The following is a 14677-nucleotide window of genomic DNA, read 5'->3' on the forward strand; positions in this document are numbered from 1 at the left end:
CCCTGGCCATAAAAGAAATACAAATAAAAACAACCCTGAGATACCATCTTACACCAGTCAGAATGGCCAACATTCTGAATTTAGACAACAAATGTTGGCGAGAATGTGGAAAAAGAAGAACCCTACTGCCCTGCTGGTGGGAATGTAAACTAATACACTCACTCTAGAAAGCAGTCTGGAGGTTCCTCAAAAAAACTAGACATAGACCTTCCCTACGACCCAGCCATACCACTCCTCGGCATTTACCCTGAGCATCATAACTCAGGATATGATAAGGACACCTGCACAGCCATGTTCATTGCTGCACTGTCCACAATAGCCAAGAGATGGAAACAACCCAGATGCCCCACTACAGATGAATGGATACAAAAAATGTGGTACCTATGTACATTGGAATTTTACACAGCCATCAGAAAGGACAATGGCATTCAGAGACAAATGGTGCTTCGTTTCTTAGATATGCGGATGTTAGATTTAAAAATGCAACAAGACACGAGAGACATGATGAAGTAAACAGGACTCAAGATACCCATACACAATGAGACCAAAAGAGGACGTTTCAGGAGAAAATACTGAGTTGTAATACCCAAGCACCTCTTCAGATACACATAAAATAACACACACTGAAAAGAATCCTAAAAATAAGGAAACAAAGGACCTCTTCTTAACTTGTCTTATTGTTTTTAGATGACTCTGTATCTTTACCTCATATATGATATATAAACGTGCACAGCTGAGGAAAGGTGGAAGAGGCACAGAATCAGTGGAAAGAGGACGAAAACCTGCAGCAATCGGGAACTAGGCATTGACGAACGTGAACTAAACAACTCCAGGGCAGTGTGGGAGGGAAGGAATGAGAGAGAAAGAGGCAACAGCTGATACTAAGCAAAGGGAAAGAAATGTACATCTGGAAGAAATAGTTTTATTGTTAATATTCGAAGACCTAAACTTTTTTTTTCCTTAAGTAGAACTTGAAGTTTTTGTATTTTTTGTTATTCATAAGCTTTGTAGATTAGAATGATGATGCCTATCAAGGTGAATGTTTGTGACCTTAGCGGAGTATAACTGCCACAGTACTACAGAATATATGATGTTACTTAATCTCCATAAAGAAATCTTCGGGGAAAAAAAAAAAGAAGAGGGCGTTCCAAGCACAGAGAGGGATCAACGCTTGTTCAAGTCCATGAGAACACAAAGTGAACTGCCTCTGAGGGTGGGCAGAATCCCCGGCCCACGCAGCTGTGTGTGTAGCCGCCACTTCCTGGAGGAGATTGTCACTGAGAGTTCCCTGCTCCCTTCCTGCTGCCCCTCTCCCCACTTCTGGTCAGTTTGCTTACCTCCTTGGGCCTCCACCATTGTCCTGTGGGCTAAGGCTCAGACGACCAGCTTCTGAGGTCTTTGTTCCGAACCTGGGGAGCCCCCAGCCTCCATCGCGCCCTGGCCCGCCTCCAGGCTGTTCTGCCAGCCCAAGCTGTGGTTCCCAAAGCAGCATGGCTCCCCCTTCTCCCGCCCCTGCAGCTGAGGCCTCCTCCTCCTCCTCCACCTAGCAGGAAGCGCCCAGCCAGATTTCCTACAAGTGTTTCCCAGAAGGAGGGGGCTTGCCTACTACAGAGCCAGAGCTTAACCCCTTGGGGGCTGTGCTGCCAGGAAAGTCCTGATGTCTGGGATCTGGGATCATCTCAACCATATCCTCCAGATGGAGAGCAGAGGCCTGAAGCCCAAACAAGGCAGAGGCGTGGCCAAGGCCACACATCATACAGGGTCTGGAAGAGGATTCTGCAGCCTTCTGGCCTGCTCCCTGTTTCTGGGAGCTCCTTCCGTAGCCTCTCTCTCCTGGTTCTCCTCAACCCTGTGTGACTGTGGGTGAGGCTCTCAGCTTTACCAGTACCCCTCTGTACAATAGACCCAGACATAATGCTCATTTCTACCCTTCCAGCTGCGATATTCAGCATCTCAGAAAGGCTGTCATGATTCTCACCATCTCCTCTGGATACCACTCACTCACTGTGAGTGGAAAATGAGATCCAGAAAACAGCAACCAGGAATTTAGTGATAAATCCTGTACTGATGAACAGTGTGATTGAAAACACAGAAGCACTGTTTCTGTTGGAAGCTTCACATTCTCGTGTAAGCTGCAACATTCAGTAAAAAGGAAAAGAGAATAGTTTTCTTCCCCCCTCTGACCTTGCACTCCTGCCCTGATGATTAGCAGACTGAGCAAGAAAAATCTTAAAAGAGACACCTACTCTGGGAAAAGGACCCCTTTGGGCACAAGAAGTGTTTGCTAAGAAAAACATTAACCTCGGCTGGGAGTTTGGCCTAGTGGTAGAGTGTTTGCCTAGCATGCACGAAGACCCGGGTTCGATTCCTCGGTACCACATATATAGAAAAAAGCCAGAAATGGTGCTGAGGCTCAAATGGCAGAGCTCTGGCCTTGAGAAAGTCCAAGGACAGTGCTCAGGCCCTGAGCTCAAGCCCAGGACTGGCCAAAAAAAAAAAAAAAAGGAAAAAAAAAAACATTAACCTCAAAGAAGAACACTTGCCTTGAAAGGACTCAGATTGGAAGGGAAATCCAAATGACACCAATGACCAAGTTGAGCAGGCCATCAAGATCAATGTAACGGAGTAAACAGCAAGGCAGGCTGGGAGTTTGGCCTAGCAGTAGAGTGCTTGCCTAGCATGTATGAAGACCCTGGTTTGATTTCTCGGTACCACATATGTAGAAAAAGCCAGAAGTGATGCTGTGGCTCAAGTGGTAGAGCTCTAGCCTTGAAAAAGTCAAAGGGCAGTGCTGAGGCTCTGAGTTCAAGCAAAAACAAAAAACAGTAAGGCGGCAGGGTGTTAGAACAAAGAACATTTATCCTAAGGAAAATCTGCGCCAAAGCCCAACCTACTTTTTCAACGTAAACACTGATGATTGTACCTGTTAGCAGATGTGTCTGCATCTGCAGCTGGGTATGTACTCTACCTTTCCTTCACTTATCAACTTTATTGGTCTCTGCTTCGATGTGTCCTCAAATTCTGTGACAACCTCAAGAACTTGGTACCCAAGGGCCAGGCAGAAGCCTCCTCTTGTGACTTTCACCTGGAGCCCCGCCACCCAGGTAACAGTTCTTGGGCAATTCAACCAGGATGAGAACTGTCAGTTCTGATTAACAGCGGCACTCCTATTGTGAGGCAGGTTGTAGTGTATAGTCAGGTACAGGCAGGCTGAGTACTGAAGCAGAGTAGGCGAAAGTGGGAGATGCAGAAATGGGGCTCTGGCGCACACAGGACCTGCAAGCCCTGATTCCAACTCTGCCCCAAATCAATCCAAAGAGTCTAAGTCAAGGAAGCAGGAGAAAAAGTAGAAGATCAGTGCCTGAGTTGCCCAGAACCTGCTGGGCAGCCAACTGAGGATCTACCCATAAGGGAAGGAACACAGACTCTTAAGAGTCATAGGGACCTGGGTTCAATCCTAGCCCCATCTTCTGCCAGCCCTGTGACTTCTGAAGTTTCACCTCCTGATGCCTCAGTTTTCTGATCTGTAAAATGGAGCTACCACACAGGGTACTGCTGGGGTTTCATGAGGCAATGAACTATTTCACAAACTACCTGAGACCCTGCCTGAACTAGGTTGAGCCCTAATCTATACCAAGGGCTAAATCTGAATATCTCTCCTTAAACCAAACACCTGGGGTTCAAGGGCTGAAGAATGTGTTCAAAGAATGAGTGAGTGAATGAATGAATGAACTCTTCCAAGGTCAGCTGGTGAGGATCTGACAGATCCAGGGCCCTTGTTCCAGTAACCATCCAACTATTCTACCCTTTCCCTGCCTCTCACCCATATCTGAGTGACGGGCTCTCCAGGAAACCCTCCATGGAACAGAGCCAAACCCCATCAAAGCCCCTCCCACAGCTTTGGTGTTACTGGAAGCCATTGTATAGGAGGCAGGCTTCCCTGACACCCTGTCATTTATGTGCCCACCCTGGTCATTAGCTTGGGTGGCACTGCCAGCAATACCAGGTGGCAGGCATGCCTTACCCCATGGCTCCTGGATCATCCAGCCTTCTTCTCCCTGCCACCCGGCTCCTTTCCGCGCCCCCCCACCCCCCGCCTTCCTCTGTTCATGCTCCTTTGTCCTTAGAGGACAGTCTTCATTCGTGTGGGAACTGGTGCCTTCACCACTATGTCCCCAGGGCCCCGCACAGGCTAACATACATCAGAAATGGCCCACTAAGCCCAGAGAGTTGTCTGTGCCTTACCCACAGCCCTGATCATCCAGCAAGATGGTAGGATGTACCCACTTTGCAGATGGGCACAAGGAGGCCCTTACAACCCAAGCAAAGTGCTCCAGGTCCCAAAGCTGGTGAGTGCTGGTAGAGCCTTCAACACTGGAGGATCGGTGCCTGAGTGCCCGCCCTCCACTCCACCTAGGCACCTAGCCGGCCCCGCAGCAGCTCATTCTCTCAGCCCCAGGTCCTGCTGCACTAAGCCACATGGCATTTCTCATGCATTCTCACTACCCACCTGCCCAGCATCAACCCCCTCTTCCCCCCACCACCTATGGCTCTCAAGTAGCTCCCTGACTTCTGGGCCTTGATGGGCAGACAAGGAGACATCGTGCAGGTCAACCTTCATACCGTGTCCTCGGGCCTAGAGGGATGATGGGGCCACTGCTTCTCAGCCATCTAGGGGGACCAGGTGTCCCACCTCTCAAGTTCCTTGCCCTCTTCTTCAGGGGAGAGACAGATCTTCCTACGGCTGCCCAACTTCTCGCCCAGGTGGCTGGCTTCCCTCTGTGGTTAAATCCCACAGGGAGGTAGGTATGATGAGCCATGAGAAGTCGGGTGGGTCCAGAAGAACATGGGAAACCTGGCTTAGGGAGGAAAGGCCTAAGGACCAACCTGTGTGACCTGGGATAAGTGTCCTGAAAGACTCAGAGAGGTTACATGACTTGCCCTAAATCATACAGCACATATGAGGCAGTCTGATCTGCATCTGAAAATAAAGCATTACTCTCTAGATGAGCCCTTTTACTCAGGAGGACAGAGTAGAGGTTCCTCTTCCCACCCCACCCCCCGTCGATTCCTTTGTATGGTTCAAGAACCACAAGAGACAGGCAGCTGGGCATCCTGTCCTGGCCTTGATCCCAGCCCTTCTTACAAATCAGGCTGAGGATGGGGAGGAGGGGCAGGGATGCTGGCAAGGCTCAGAGGAGCTGGGGACTCTTGTGATCACCTGGCTGGGATTTGACTGACACTTGGCAGATGGGTCTGTAGACTGGATGGAGAAGAGCCAGGAGTGTAAAATGCCAGGCTTTGGGCAGGAGGGCAGGGGCCCGCCCACAGAAGATCAGCTGTTGTTTCAGAGTCTCTGGAATACAGATATGTTACACACAGCAGCAGGACCATGCTAGCACTGAAGAGGCTGTGTTGCCAGGGCAGAGAGGGCTGAGGTCAGCATCGTCCAGCCTCCCCTGCTGTCCACTCTCCAGCTCTGCACAGGTAATGTTCTTAGGGCCCCATTCTGACCAATATGGTCCTGCTTAAAGACCACAAGTGTCTACATCACTGGGAGGCCTGGAATTTGGGCTTGTCGGGGCCTGCTCCCAATGTGGGGGCTATCCATCTGGGCGTGTAGAGGACTGAGCTGTGAGGTGAACGCTTCTCAGTCATGCCTCAGCAGCCACCATGGGGTCCCCCTGAGGTGCCTGTGCCACCAGAAACCCCTAACTCCCACTACCTTAGACAAGTAAGACTGGACTTTCACTCCTACTGACCGTTGCATACCCCCACATCCCTACAACTTTAGTGCTGGGGTTAAATTCATGGCCTGATGCCCAGGTAAACAATCAAGCACTGAGCTATATGTCCAGTGGCATACAGCAAGAGACAGAAAGAGAGAGAGGCGGAGGGGGTTGGGGAAGGAAGGAAGGAGACTTGACTTGTGGTATTTACCAATTCTTCTAGTGTAAATATCTGTGGGGGGGAGAAGTGTGTGTGTGTGTGTGTGTGTGTGTGTGTGTGTGTGTGTGTATGTAGTGTGTGTGCACAAGCATGCTGGTCCCTGTCCTGGGGCTTGAACTAAGGGCCTGGGCTCTGTCCCAGAGCTTCTTTTGCTCAAGGCTAGCACCACCACTTTGAGCCACAGTACCACTTCTGCTTTTCTGGAGATAAGACTCTCATAGATATTCCTCTTTCCTGTCCAAGCTGACTTTGAAACCTGATCCTCAGATCTCAGCCTCCAGAGTGGCTAGTATTATAGATATGAGGTACCAAGGCCCTGGCTAGTATAAACGACTTTACTGTGGCCAATTTTTTTTTTAATGGTCGTGGGACTTGAACTCTGGGCCTGGGCACTGTCCCTGAGCTCTTCAGCTCAAGGCTAGTGCCCTACTCCTTGAGCCACAGAGCCACTTCCAATTTTTGGTAATTAATTGAAGATAAGAATCTCTAGGGTTTTGTAGTGCTCAGGCTGGCTTTGAACCTTGATCCTCAGATCGCAGCCTCCTGAGCAGCTAGGATTACAGGTGTGAGCCACCGTGCCTGGTTACTGTGGCCAATTTTAAGTTACCAACACAGTACTACCGAACACAGCACACACCCCAAGACCTCCTAACCTCAAGAGCTGTGTCATTTTAAGCAAGTGGCTTCACCTCTAGCTTTTCACCTGTACAACCATGACAGTAACATTCACTTCCTGATAATGCCATGAACCTAGCAGAATCTAACAGGGTTGTGTACTGGGCACTGAGGTGATGAGACAGATGAGAGTGCCTGCCTTCCCAATCTGCACCCCTTACAGTTAAGGCCCTGGCACAGTGGCTGGCTGAAACAGACACTAGTATAATTAGCTACGGTGTTACTGCCACCATTCACTTTCCTTTCTCACACACTGGGTTTCTGCATCCCTACATGAGACCTTACTGTGCCCATTTTAATGAGGGTGAAAGTTGAGGCTTCTGGAATCAGAATGGGCCTATGACCCCCAGATTGTTTCCCACCACCCAGGGTGGAGGAAACACTGACAGCTATGGCCCTGGGAAGGTCCAATGGAGACTTCATCACATCACACTCAGCCCTCAGGAGGCCACTGCGATGTCTCTGGAAAGGAACACTGGAGGCAGTGCCTCAGCCCCTCCCTGACTCTGTGGTGGATTCTGATGGGTAGACCATGCAAACTGATGAAATCTCATTGCAAGAAAGTCTGGGTCACATGATTCAAATGCAAACCAGCTGGTTTCTGGGAGCGTAGGCCACTTTGGGGTACCTTCTCCCTCCCGCAAAGATCAGGCTGCCCAGAACACCGCAGGCTCCTCCTGGGGGGAGGGAGGGGTTGAGTAAACCAGACTTGGACCCCAAAAAGCCCACAGGCAGTTATTGTTGCCTTAAAAAAGCTGCCCAAACAAAACCCCATCAACTTCACAGAAGCAATCTGGAAACTTCTTTTGGGAAGTCCCTTCATGTATCTAACCTCAGCTCAGCTCCCCACACCTTAAATTTAGCCAATTTCTTCTTCTAGAGGGCAGGAACAACGTCTCTTTTCACAGCGGCCTGTCACAGCTTCTCTTTTCCACTCTAAGATACCTGGGTTTTGTTACCAGCAACTTAACCTAGGTGACACCTAGTCGTTTCTTTCAATTAAAGCCAAACAAGGGGCATAGAGAGAGTCTCATTCAAGGTCACAGAACAACCAGGCTCGGGCTCTGTCCGCAGGGCCCCCATTTAACTGGGGGGAGAGGGGGCGGCGGCTGTGCGCCTCCTTTCTGCCGTGCGCCCTGGGGCCAGCCGCGCCTCATCTCTTGCCCTCTCCTCCAGTTTAGCAAGAGGGGACTGCAGTTATTTGTTGCAGCTAGTTCCGGGTCCAATCGCGGTCGAGCCTGCCCACCCTAAGTCGGTCCTGGCTCTCCCCCCCCCCCCCCCCGCCCCGGCTTCCCATACAGCCAAGAAAAAAAAAAGAGGAAAAGAAACTTGCGTTGGGCGTCCGGGGAGGGCGCGCGGCTCCGAGCTGCCTGGCAGTTGCCGGGTGAACCAAATCTCATACAAATCCCCGAGCTGCAGAAAAGCCACAGTCACCCCAGCAACTCGAGCCCCGCCTCCGGCCCCGGCTCAGCCCGCGGGCCGCGGCCCAGAACCACTCCGGCTCCCCCGAGACCCCTTCGCTCCCGGCGACCACAAGCCAACGCCCCCCCTGATGCAGAGGTGGAGACTGAGACCGGAGGGGTGGAGCCTGGAAATCCAGCAATCCGCAGGAGCTCCCCACACACACTCGGGGTCCCCGCTCCGGAGTCGAGACCCCACGCTCTATCGGATCCTGGCGAGCCCAGGTCCCTCCCATTCCCGGAGCCGCAATCCATGTCCTCCCCGCGCGCGTGGGGCTCGAGACGGCAAGCGGCTCCGCCCCTGTGCAGTGGAGCCCAACAGCCTCGCGCCCCACTCTCTGCGCCGGAGAAACTGAGTCTCGGTGACCCACGGAGACGCGCCGCGCCCGCACCCACCTGCTCGCCACCACCACCGCTGCGCGCGCTCTAGTTTCCTGGACTTGAGCGGCAGACAAAGGCCTCCAATCCGCGGGCAGGGCGGGGCGCATCTGCTTTGCATAATACCCTAGGGCGGGCCGTACCAACTCCGGAGGAGGGCCTTGGTGGGCGGAGCCTCAGGAAGATCCACCAATCGTAGAGACGCGGCTGTCTGAGCCCCGCCCCCGGACTTTCCGGAGCTGGCTAGCATGCCCAGGACTGCAAATGTCAAGCGCGCTAGAAATCCACCCTATGGAGGATGGACAGACTGAAGCCTGGAGGCTACCGGTGATATGTGAAGTCTAGAGAACGGGGAGGAGGAAGAAATCACAAACTTTCTTGGCAGAAGCCGACTGCTTTATAACCATGACAATACTTTTCTTGAGAGCTCACTATGTTGTGTCAGGCCACTGTATGCAGATGCAATTTTAACCCTGATGACCTCAACCTCACATTATCTTCTATTTCCAGCCACTATTAGACAAGCCTGGAAACCTTGGCAGGCTGTCTAGGTGCAAGGAGTATTAGAAAGGCAGTGACACACAGACCAATGGGCTGCTTACTAAATACACATCTTTCAGCTTCATATAAGTACTAATTCAACATCATCATGACAGGAAGTGACTTGTCCCGAATTCTCATCTAGCTGTGTACTGTGCTCGCCTACCCCCTCAGTTCTCTCCTTCTGGCAGAGCTCTCCCAGCCTGCCCCCAGTTACCAAGTCCTCACGGCATTATCACCAACTTAGCTGTAACACAACAACAGGTAATCTCCAAGGGGCCTCTGGTGTCAGGGCCAAACAGTTCAGCTAATTGATACTTTAACCTACATGTTAGGTCAACATTTTGTTTCCTGTACAAGGACATGCAAACTGGGGCTCAGAAGAGTTAACTGACTTAACCAAGGTTTCCCAGCAAAGGAAAATTTGATCTAAGAATGGGATGCTGAGATTTGCCTGGTTCTCTGTTCTTGCATTCCTCCCATCTGGGCTATCACACCCCTCACCTCCCTTTCTCCCCTGTCAAGGGGCATCAGATATCTAAGATAACTCAGCTGGGGCAGCTCCCTACCTCAGAGATAACTGCTCACCTTCTGCCCACTGTCTCCTCTTTACACCTGGCTCAAAGTTAACCCTTCCAGCTCAGTCACAGAGGCATCTGGGGACTTAAGAAACCCACTGGAAGGGGAAAATTGGAGTTTAAGACTTCACTGGTGAACACCTAACTAACCACAGCAGGCCCAGGCCAAAATTTAGGAAACAAAAGTTCCAGAAACTACACACTCACAGCACAATGCCTGACCCCCTGCGGTTGAGCCAAGTAGGAATATAGTAGATTTGATACAGGGGTGACACACTTCTGATCACACAGCAGGTCAGCGGCTAGTGTAAAATTCCTGTGGCTATCCAGGAATAGCCCAGTTTGGGGAGGACAGACATACAGGGCCTAGGGCACTCCCAAAGACCAGGCTCCTCCTTCTTCCTTCATAATATCATACCCAGAATCAGGACCTTAGGGCTTCCCGAGCCTGCTGCTATGGCTCCACAGGACATCCTATCCCCTCTAAGGTAAGTAATGTGTCCTCATGGTATCCCTTTCCGGTTTCCTACAGCTGCTGGGGCAAACACTGCCTGTAGTTGTTGCTTCAAACAACATACATTTGTTCTCTCACAGTGTTTGGGATTCTGAAATCAGACCCATAGGGCAATTTCCTTCTAGAGCCACTGGGGTGGGCAGAGGGAGTGTGGATTTGTTTCCTGGACTTTTCAGTTTCTAAAGGCTGCCTACATTCCATGGCTTAGGTGCGCATTTTTATCATCATCAAAGTATGTTTCTGATTTCTCCTCCCCCCAGCTTCACCCACCATCACAACCCCTTCTCTGTGTCAAATTCCCTCTACCTCTCTGTTGCTTTGTTGTTGTGGTGGTGGTTCTTGGAACTTTTACCCAGGGCCTGGGTGCTGTCCCTGAGCTTTTTTGCTCAAGGCTAGCCCTCTCCCACTTTGAGCCACATTTCTACTTCTGGTTTCCTGGTGGTTCATTAGAGTCTTGTGGACTTTACTGCCAGGGTTATCTTGATCCTCAGATCTCAGCTTCCTGAGTAGCTAGGATTACAGGTATGAGCCATAAGCATCCAGCCCTCTGTCTCTTGTGTGTGTGTGTGTGTGTGTGTGTGTGTGTGTGTGTGTGTGTGTGTGTGTGTGTGTGTGTGTGTGTGTGTGTGTGTATGATCAGGAGGTTGAACTCAGGGCTTTGTGTTTGCTGGCAGGTTCTCTTTCACTTGAGTCACATATTTATGCCCAGTCTAATCTGAATCTCAGCACTCCTATTGTACTTCCCTTCCCACAGAGCTGAGAATACAGACACATACCAAACATCCAGCTTTTTGATTGGTTGCCCAGGCTATCTTGAAATCATGACCCTTTGTCTCCGCCTCTCAGGTGGCTAGGATTACAAGTAGGGGCCACTGGGCTTGGCTCTGCCTCCATCTTGTAGGGGGTCTTGTGACGACAGGGACTGCGCTCAAATCAAGATCATCCAGCACCTCATAGCTACAACTCTGTTGTCACATAAGGCAACCTGCACAGGCTCCAGGTGTATCAACATGGCCATCTTCGGGGGTGAGGGAGGAGAGGCTGTTATTCAGCCAACTAAGACACCTTAACCAAGAAAGGTTCCAGGGAAATCACCTGTCTCTGACTCCAGAGGATTTGAACTAGAATCTGATGCCAGGAAGTCTGAGGTCTCTCCCTGATGAAACAGGGAGAGAGCACAAGCTGGCAGACTATGTGTGGAAGAAAAGGGAAAGCAGCCCTTTGTGAGGTGCTTGGGCCTTCTGGGGTACCTGGGGGAGTTTGTAGCTTTGGTCTCTGGTAGACAGAAAATTGCTTATGGCTAAAGGAGCCCAAGGAACATGCCCAAGGAACTGATGGTCTTAAGCTCTTCCTGGGGATAGAAGGGAATGGCACTGGTGTTATCTGAGGCCACACAAGCCACATTTTGCCACCCTGTGCTTTCTGCCCACTCCCTGCCCAATTGTTGCCACCCACCTCTGACCTCCGCTGCTGGGCCAGTAAGCCTGGACAGGCAGAATCACCCAGCTTCTGGCCAGGAATGGAAACAATTCTAGGTCTCTCTCTTAGATTTGGGTCCCCTGAAGCTGGCTTCTGGAGACCCTGCCTAGAATCCCCTGGTTCCATGACCTCCTTTTCTCTGTGTCCTTTCTTAATGAGTCATTTGTTTACAAATCCAGGTCTCAGAGTTCCCTCATGGGAACCCACCCAAGACCCTCCAGCATGGGATTCGAACATTCCTGTGGATTGTTATGTTCTGTCCCACGACACACCTGTGGGACTTAGTGTGCGAATACCATCTGTACATATGTATTTAAGTTTTACCCCCCAATCTTTCGTTAGGTGTCAGATGCAGGTGACACTCAAGTATCCCAATCAGCCTGTCACGTACACCTCCAACTGAGCCACAAGAGGAAGGCCTTGGGGTGCTCGTGTGCAATGTTCTGAGCCCCACTTCTGTCCTACCCTCACAATCCCATTTCTCTCCACAAGAAACAATCAAAAGCCCAGCCCTGCAGGCATACACACAGTCCGCTGACCACAAACCCTATTTAGATTTCTTTATTGAAAAATTAAAGTCATAAGCTCTCTATATAAATACACTGGTCACCTGCAAGGCCTCTGGGATAGGCTAGGGGTACAACAGGAAGCTGGGGCCTAGGTGTTCCCGGAGTGCAGGGGAGGGAAATAAATAAATAGCCAGAGGATAAGGAGCTGGGAGGCTGGAAGGTGTGAGTGGGTGACTTAGATGCCTCTCTGTGCAATGGAGGTCCTGCAAGAAGTCCCCTAGTGGGAAGGGGTGCTGGGAATCCGGTGACCTCACTTTATGCCAATGCGCAGGTGCCTAGGGGCTGGCTGGGTCTCACTTACTGTCCACACAGCAGTGTCTCTCATCCAACCAAGAGAAATGAACATTCTGTCCTCCCTCTTCCTTTCCTCCCTTCCTATCTTTCACTTGTACTGAGTGCCTACTGTGCCCTGGGACACACAGATTCTGACCTGACCTTCCATGGTCCAGCAGTCCAGGTGAAGAGAGGATGCTAGTCTGGTACCCTGGCTACGCAGCACTGACTCCTCCAAGAGCCTGATTGGCTAGGAAGGGGGAGGGATGGGCCTGGGAGTGGGGGGGCCCCTAGAGCATCACATTGAACTCGGTAACCAGAAAATCGATGTAGTCCTGGTCCTTGGTCTTGAAGGCCTCAGCGATGATGCGGGCAGCCTCCCTGTGCTCCTTGCCCCGAAGTGTCAGCCCATTCACTTCGAGGATCACGTGGCCCACCTTGAGCTGACCACAGTTGTGGGCCGAACCCCCTCGCTGCAGAGGAAACAAGGAAGAGTCATGGAGGGTGCCTGAGAGGTGGGGGCTTTGGCACCCAGTGAGCAGCCTGCTGCTACCATTTAGATTCCACTACCATGGCTGAAGCCGACACTGGGCAGGGCCAAGGGCATGTGAGTGCTGCACTGGACCTGGTCCACTGGTACAGGATAGAGAGGGCAGGCGTTCTTTGCTGGCTACCTCAAGGAACTTGAGGTCAGGAAATGGGAGGGGTGGAAACCAGGATGGAGCAGTGTCCAGAAGAGCTCAGAAAGATGCCTTCAGAGCTGGAGAGATGGAAAGGGGGCCCCCTAGGAGCTGTACCTGAATCGTGACAATCCTGGGCAGGGGTTGGCGTGTGTTGGCACCACCCTCGATGGCAATGCCCAGCGTGGCAGCGCTTTTCCTCACGCGGACCAGGGTGGACGTGGGCTCCAGGAGGCCAGGCTGCAGGTGTGAGGAAGGGGACCCTGAAGCTTCATGGAGGGTGGGCCTGGCCAGGTGCTAGGCCACGCCGTGACACCCCCGTGGGCTAACAGGACTTGAACTACAGGCCTTGCTGGGACCTCACAAGGGGCTGGGGCCAAGGGAAACCCGTAGCATCCTCAGCTCTGACCCCCACAGAGGCCTGCCTGGTGTGGTTGGGACTCATCCCAACTTGTCCTATTCTAAGAGCTATTACAGCCGCCACCCACAGTGAAAGGAACCTCAATGAAGGGGACCCCAGAGATACCCAAAGGCAGCCTTCAGACCTTTATCTTCTGGGCTCAGGGGTAAACCGAGACTTAAATAGGGCTTCCAGATTCCCACGTCCACACCCCTCTGGCACTTCCCGGGATGGGACTCTTGCTACCTCCCCTGGTTGGTCTCCCCTTGGGGATGGCCAAATTGTACCCTGGTTCCTCAGACCCCTCACTCTCTCCCTGGGCCCTGTCTTCCTCTTGGGCCTCTTCACCCCAGCCCCCTGCTCACCGGCTTGCTGGCCCCCTCTGGGGTCCTGTCGGCCAGAGGCAGCTCCTTGCTACTCCTGCTCTTGGTGGATGCCGCTGTTTGTCTGCCTTGGCCTGGGGCGCTGGCCTCTGCCTCCCCGGCATCCACACCACTGTCTTCACTTAAAGTCTGGCCGCTGTCCGAGAGCTGGGAGAGGGTGGAGGCTGCTGGGGATGGGCGGGAGGACAGCAACAGTGAGAGAAGGCTTCCAGGAGGTGATGGGGCCAGAGGAATTCTCCCAGGCCAAGATGGAGGGAGGAATGACAGAATCAATGGGACGCTGCTCCCAGGCTCCCCTCCATCTCCTGACACCTGTCCTTCCCAAGGCCTGCCCTGAAGATCCACCTTTCCAGACTTTCACCTAGCCCTATGCTCTCAGGCACTGGTGTGAAAATGAAAACAGAAGGTAAGAGGTGGGGCTGGGAGTTTGGCCTAGTGGTAGAGTTCTTGCCTAGCATGCAGGAAGACCCGGGTTCGATTCTTCGGTACCACATACATAGAAAAAAGCCAGAAGTGGTGCTGAGGCTCAAGTGGTAGAGCTCTAGCCTTGAGAAAGTCCAAGACCAGTGCTTAGACCCTGAGCTCAAGCCCAGGTCTGACAAAAAAAAAAAAAAAGAAGGTAACAGGCAAAACTAGCCCACAGTTGTAGGCTTTTTGTTCTTGCTTTTTCAACTCACACAAGGCTGATTTTTTTTTTTTTTTGCCTATCCTGAGGTCTTGTTCAGCACTCTACTACTTGAGCCGCAGTGCCACCTCCAGCTTATTCTGTAATTTAATAGGAGGTAAAAGTCTCACAAGA

At 51.8% G+C, this 14677-nt stretch overlaps 2 protein-coding genes across 5 annotated transcripts in view; both read right to left on the minus strand.

The window, feature by feature from the left end:
- Positions 1–8529, minus strand: part of Akna (AT-hook transcription factor) — a 51164-nt gene extending 42635 nt beyond the window's left edge. Inside the window, exon 1 of the mRNA XM_090330488.1 lies at positions 8481–8529. The gene's annotated coding sequence lies outside the window, so the exon portion shown is untranslated. The remainder of the gene's footprint in view (positions 1–8480) is intronic.
- A 3590-nt stretch (positions 8530–12119) lies between these two features.
- Whrn (whirlin) overlaps positions 12120–14677 on the minus strand; it is a 54733-nt gene continuing 52175 nt past the window's right edge. For 2 of the 4 annotated variants that reach the window (XM_090330493.1, XM_090330491.1), the window contains 3 exons: positions 13861–14042; positions 13213–13335; positions 12120–12888 (listed from right to left, as the gene is read on the minus strand). In XM_090330493.1, coding sequence (XP_090186619.1) covers positions 12706–12888; positions 13213–13335; positions 13861–14042 — 488 coding nt within the window. In that variant the 3' untranslated portion in view covers positions 12120–12705. Of the gene's footprint in view, positions 12889–13212; positions 13336–13860; positions 14046–14677 lie in introns of all 4 variants that reach the window. The other 2 variants (XM_090330492.1, XM_090330490.1) reach the window with 1 other exon arrangement.

Source organism: Megascapheus bottae, chromosome 3 (assembly GCF_031878675.1).
Source record: "Megascapheus bottae isolate mThoBot1 chromosome 3, mThoBot2.hap1, whole genome shotgun sequence".
Lineage (NCBI taxonomy): Eukaryota > Metazoa > Chordata > Mammalia > Rodentia > Geomyidae > Megascapheus > Megascapheus bottae.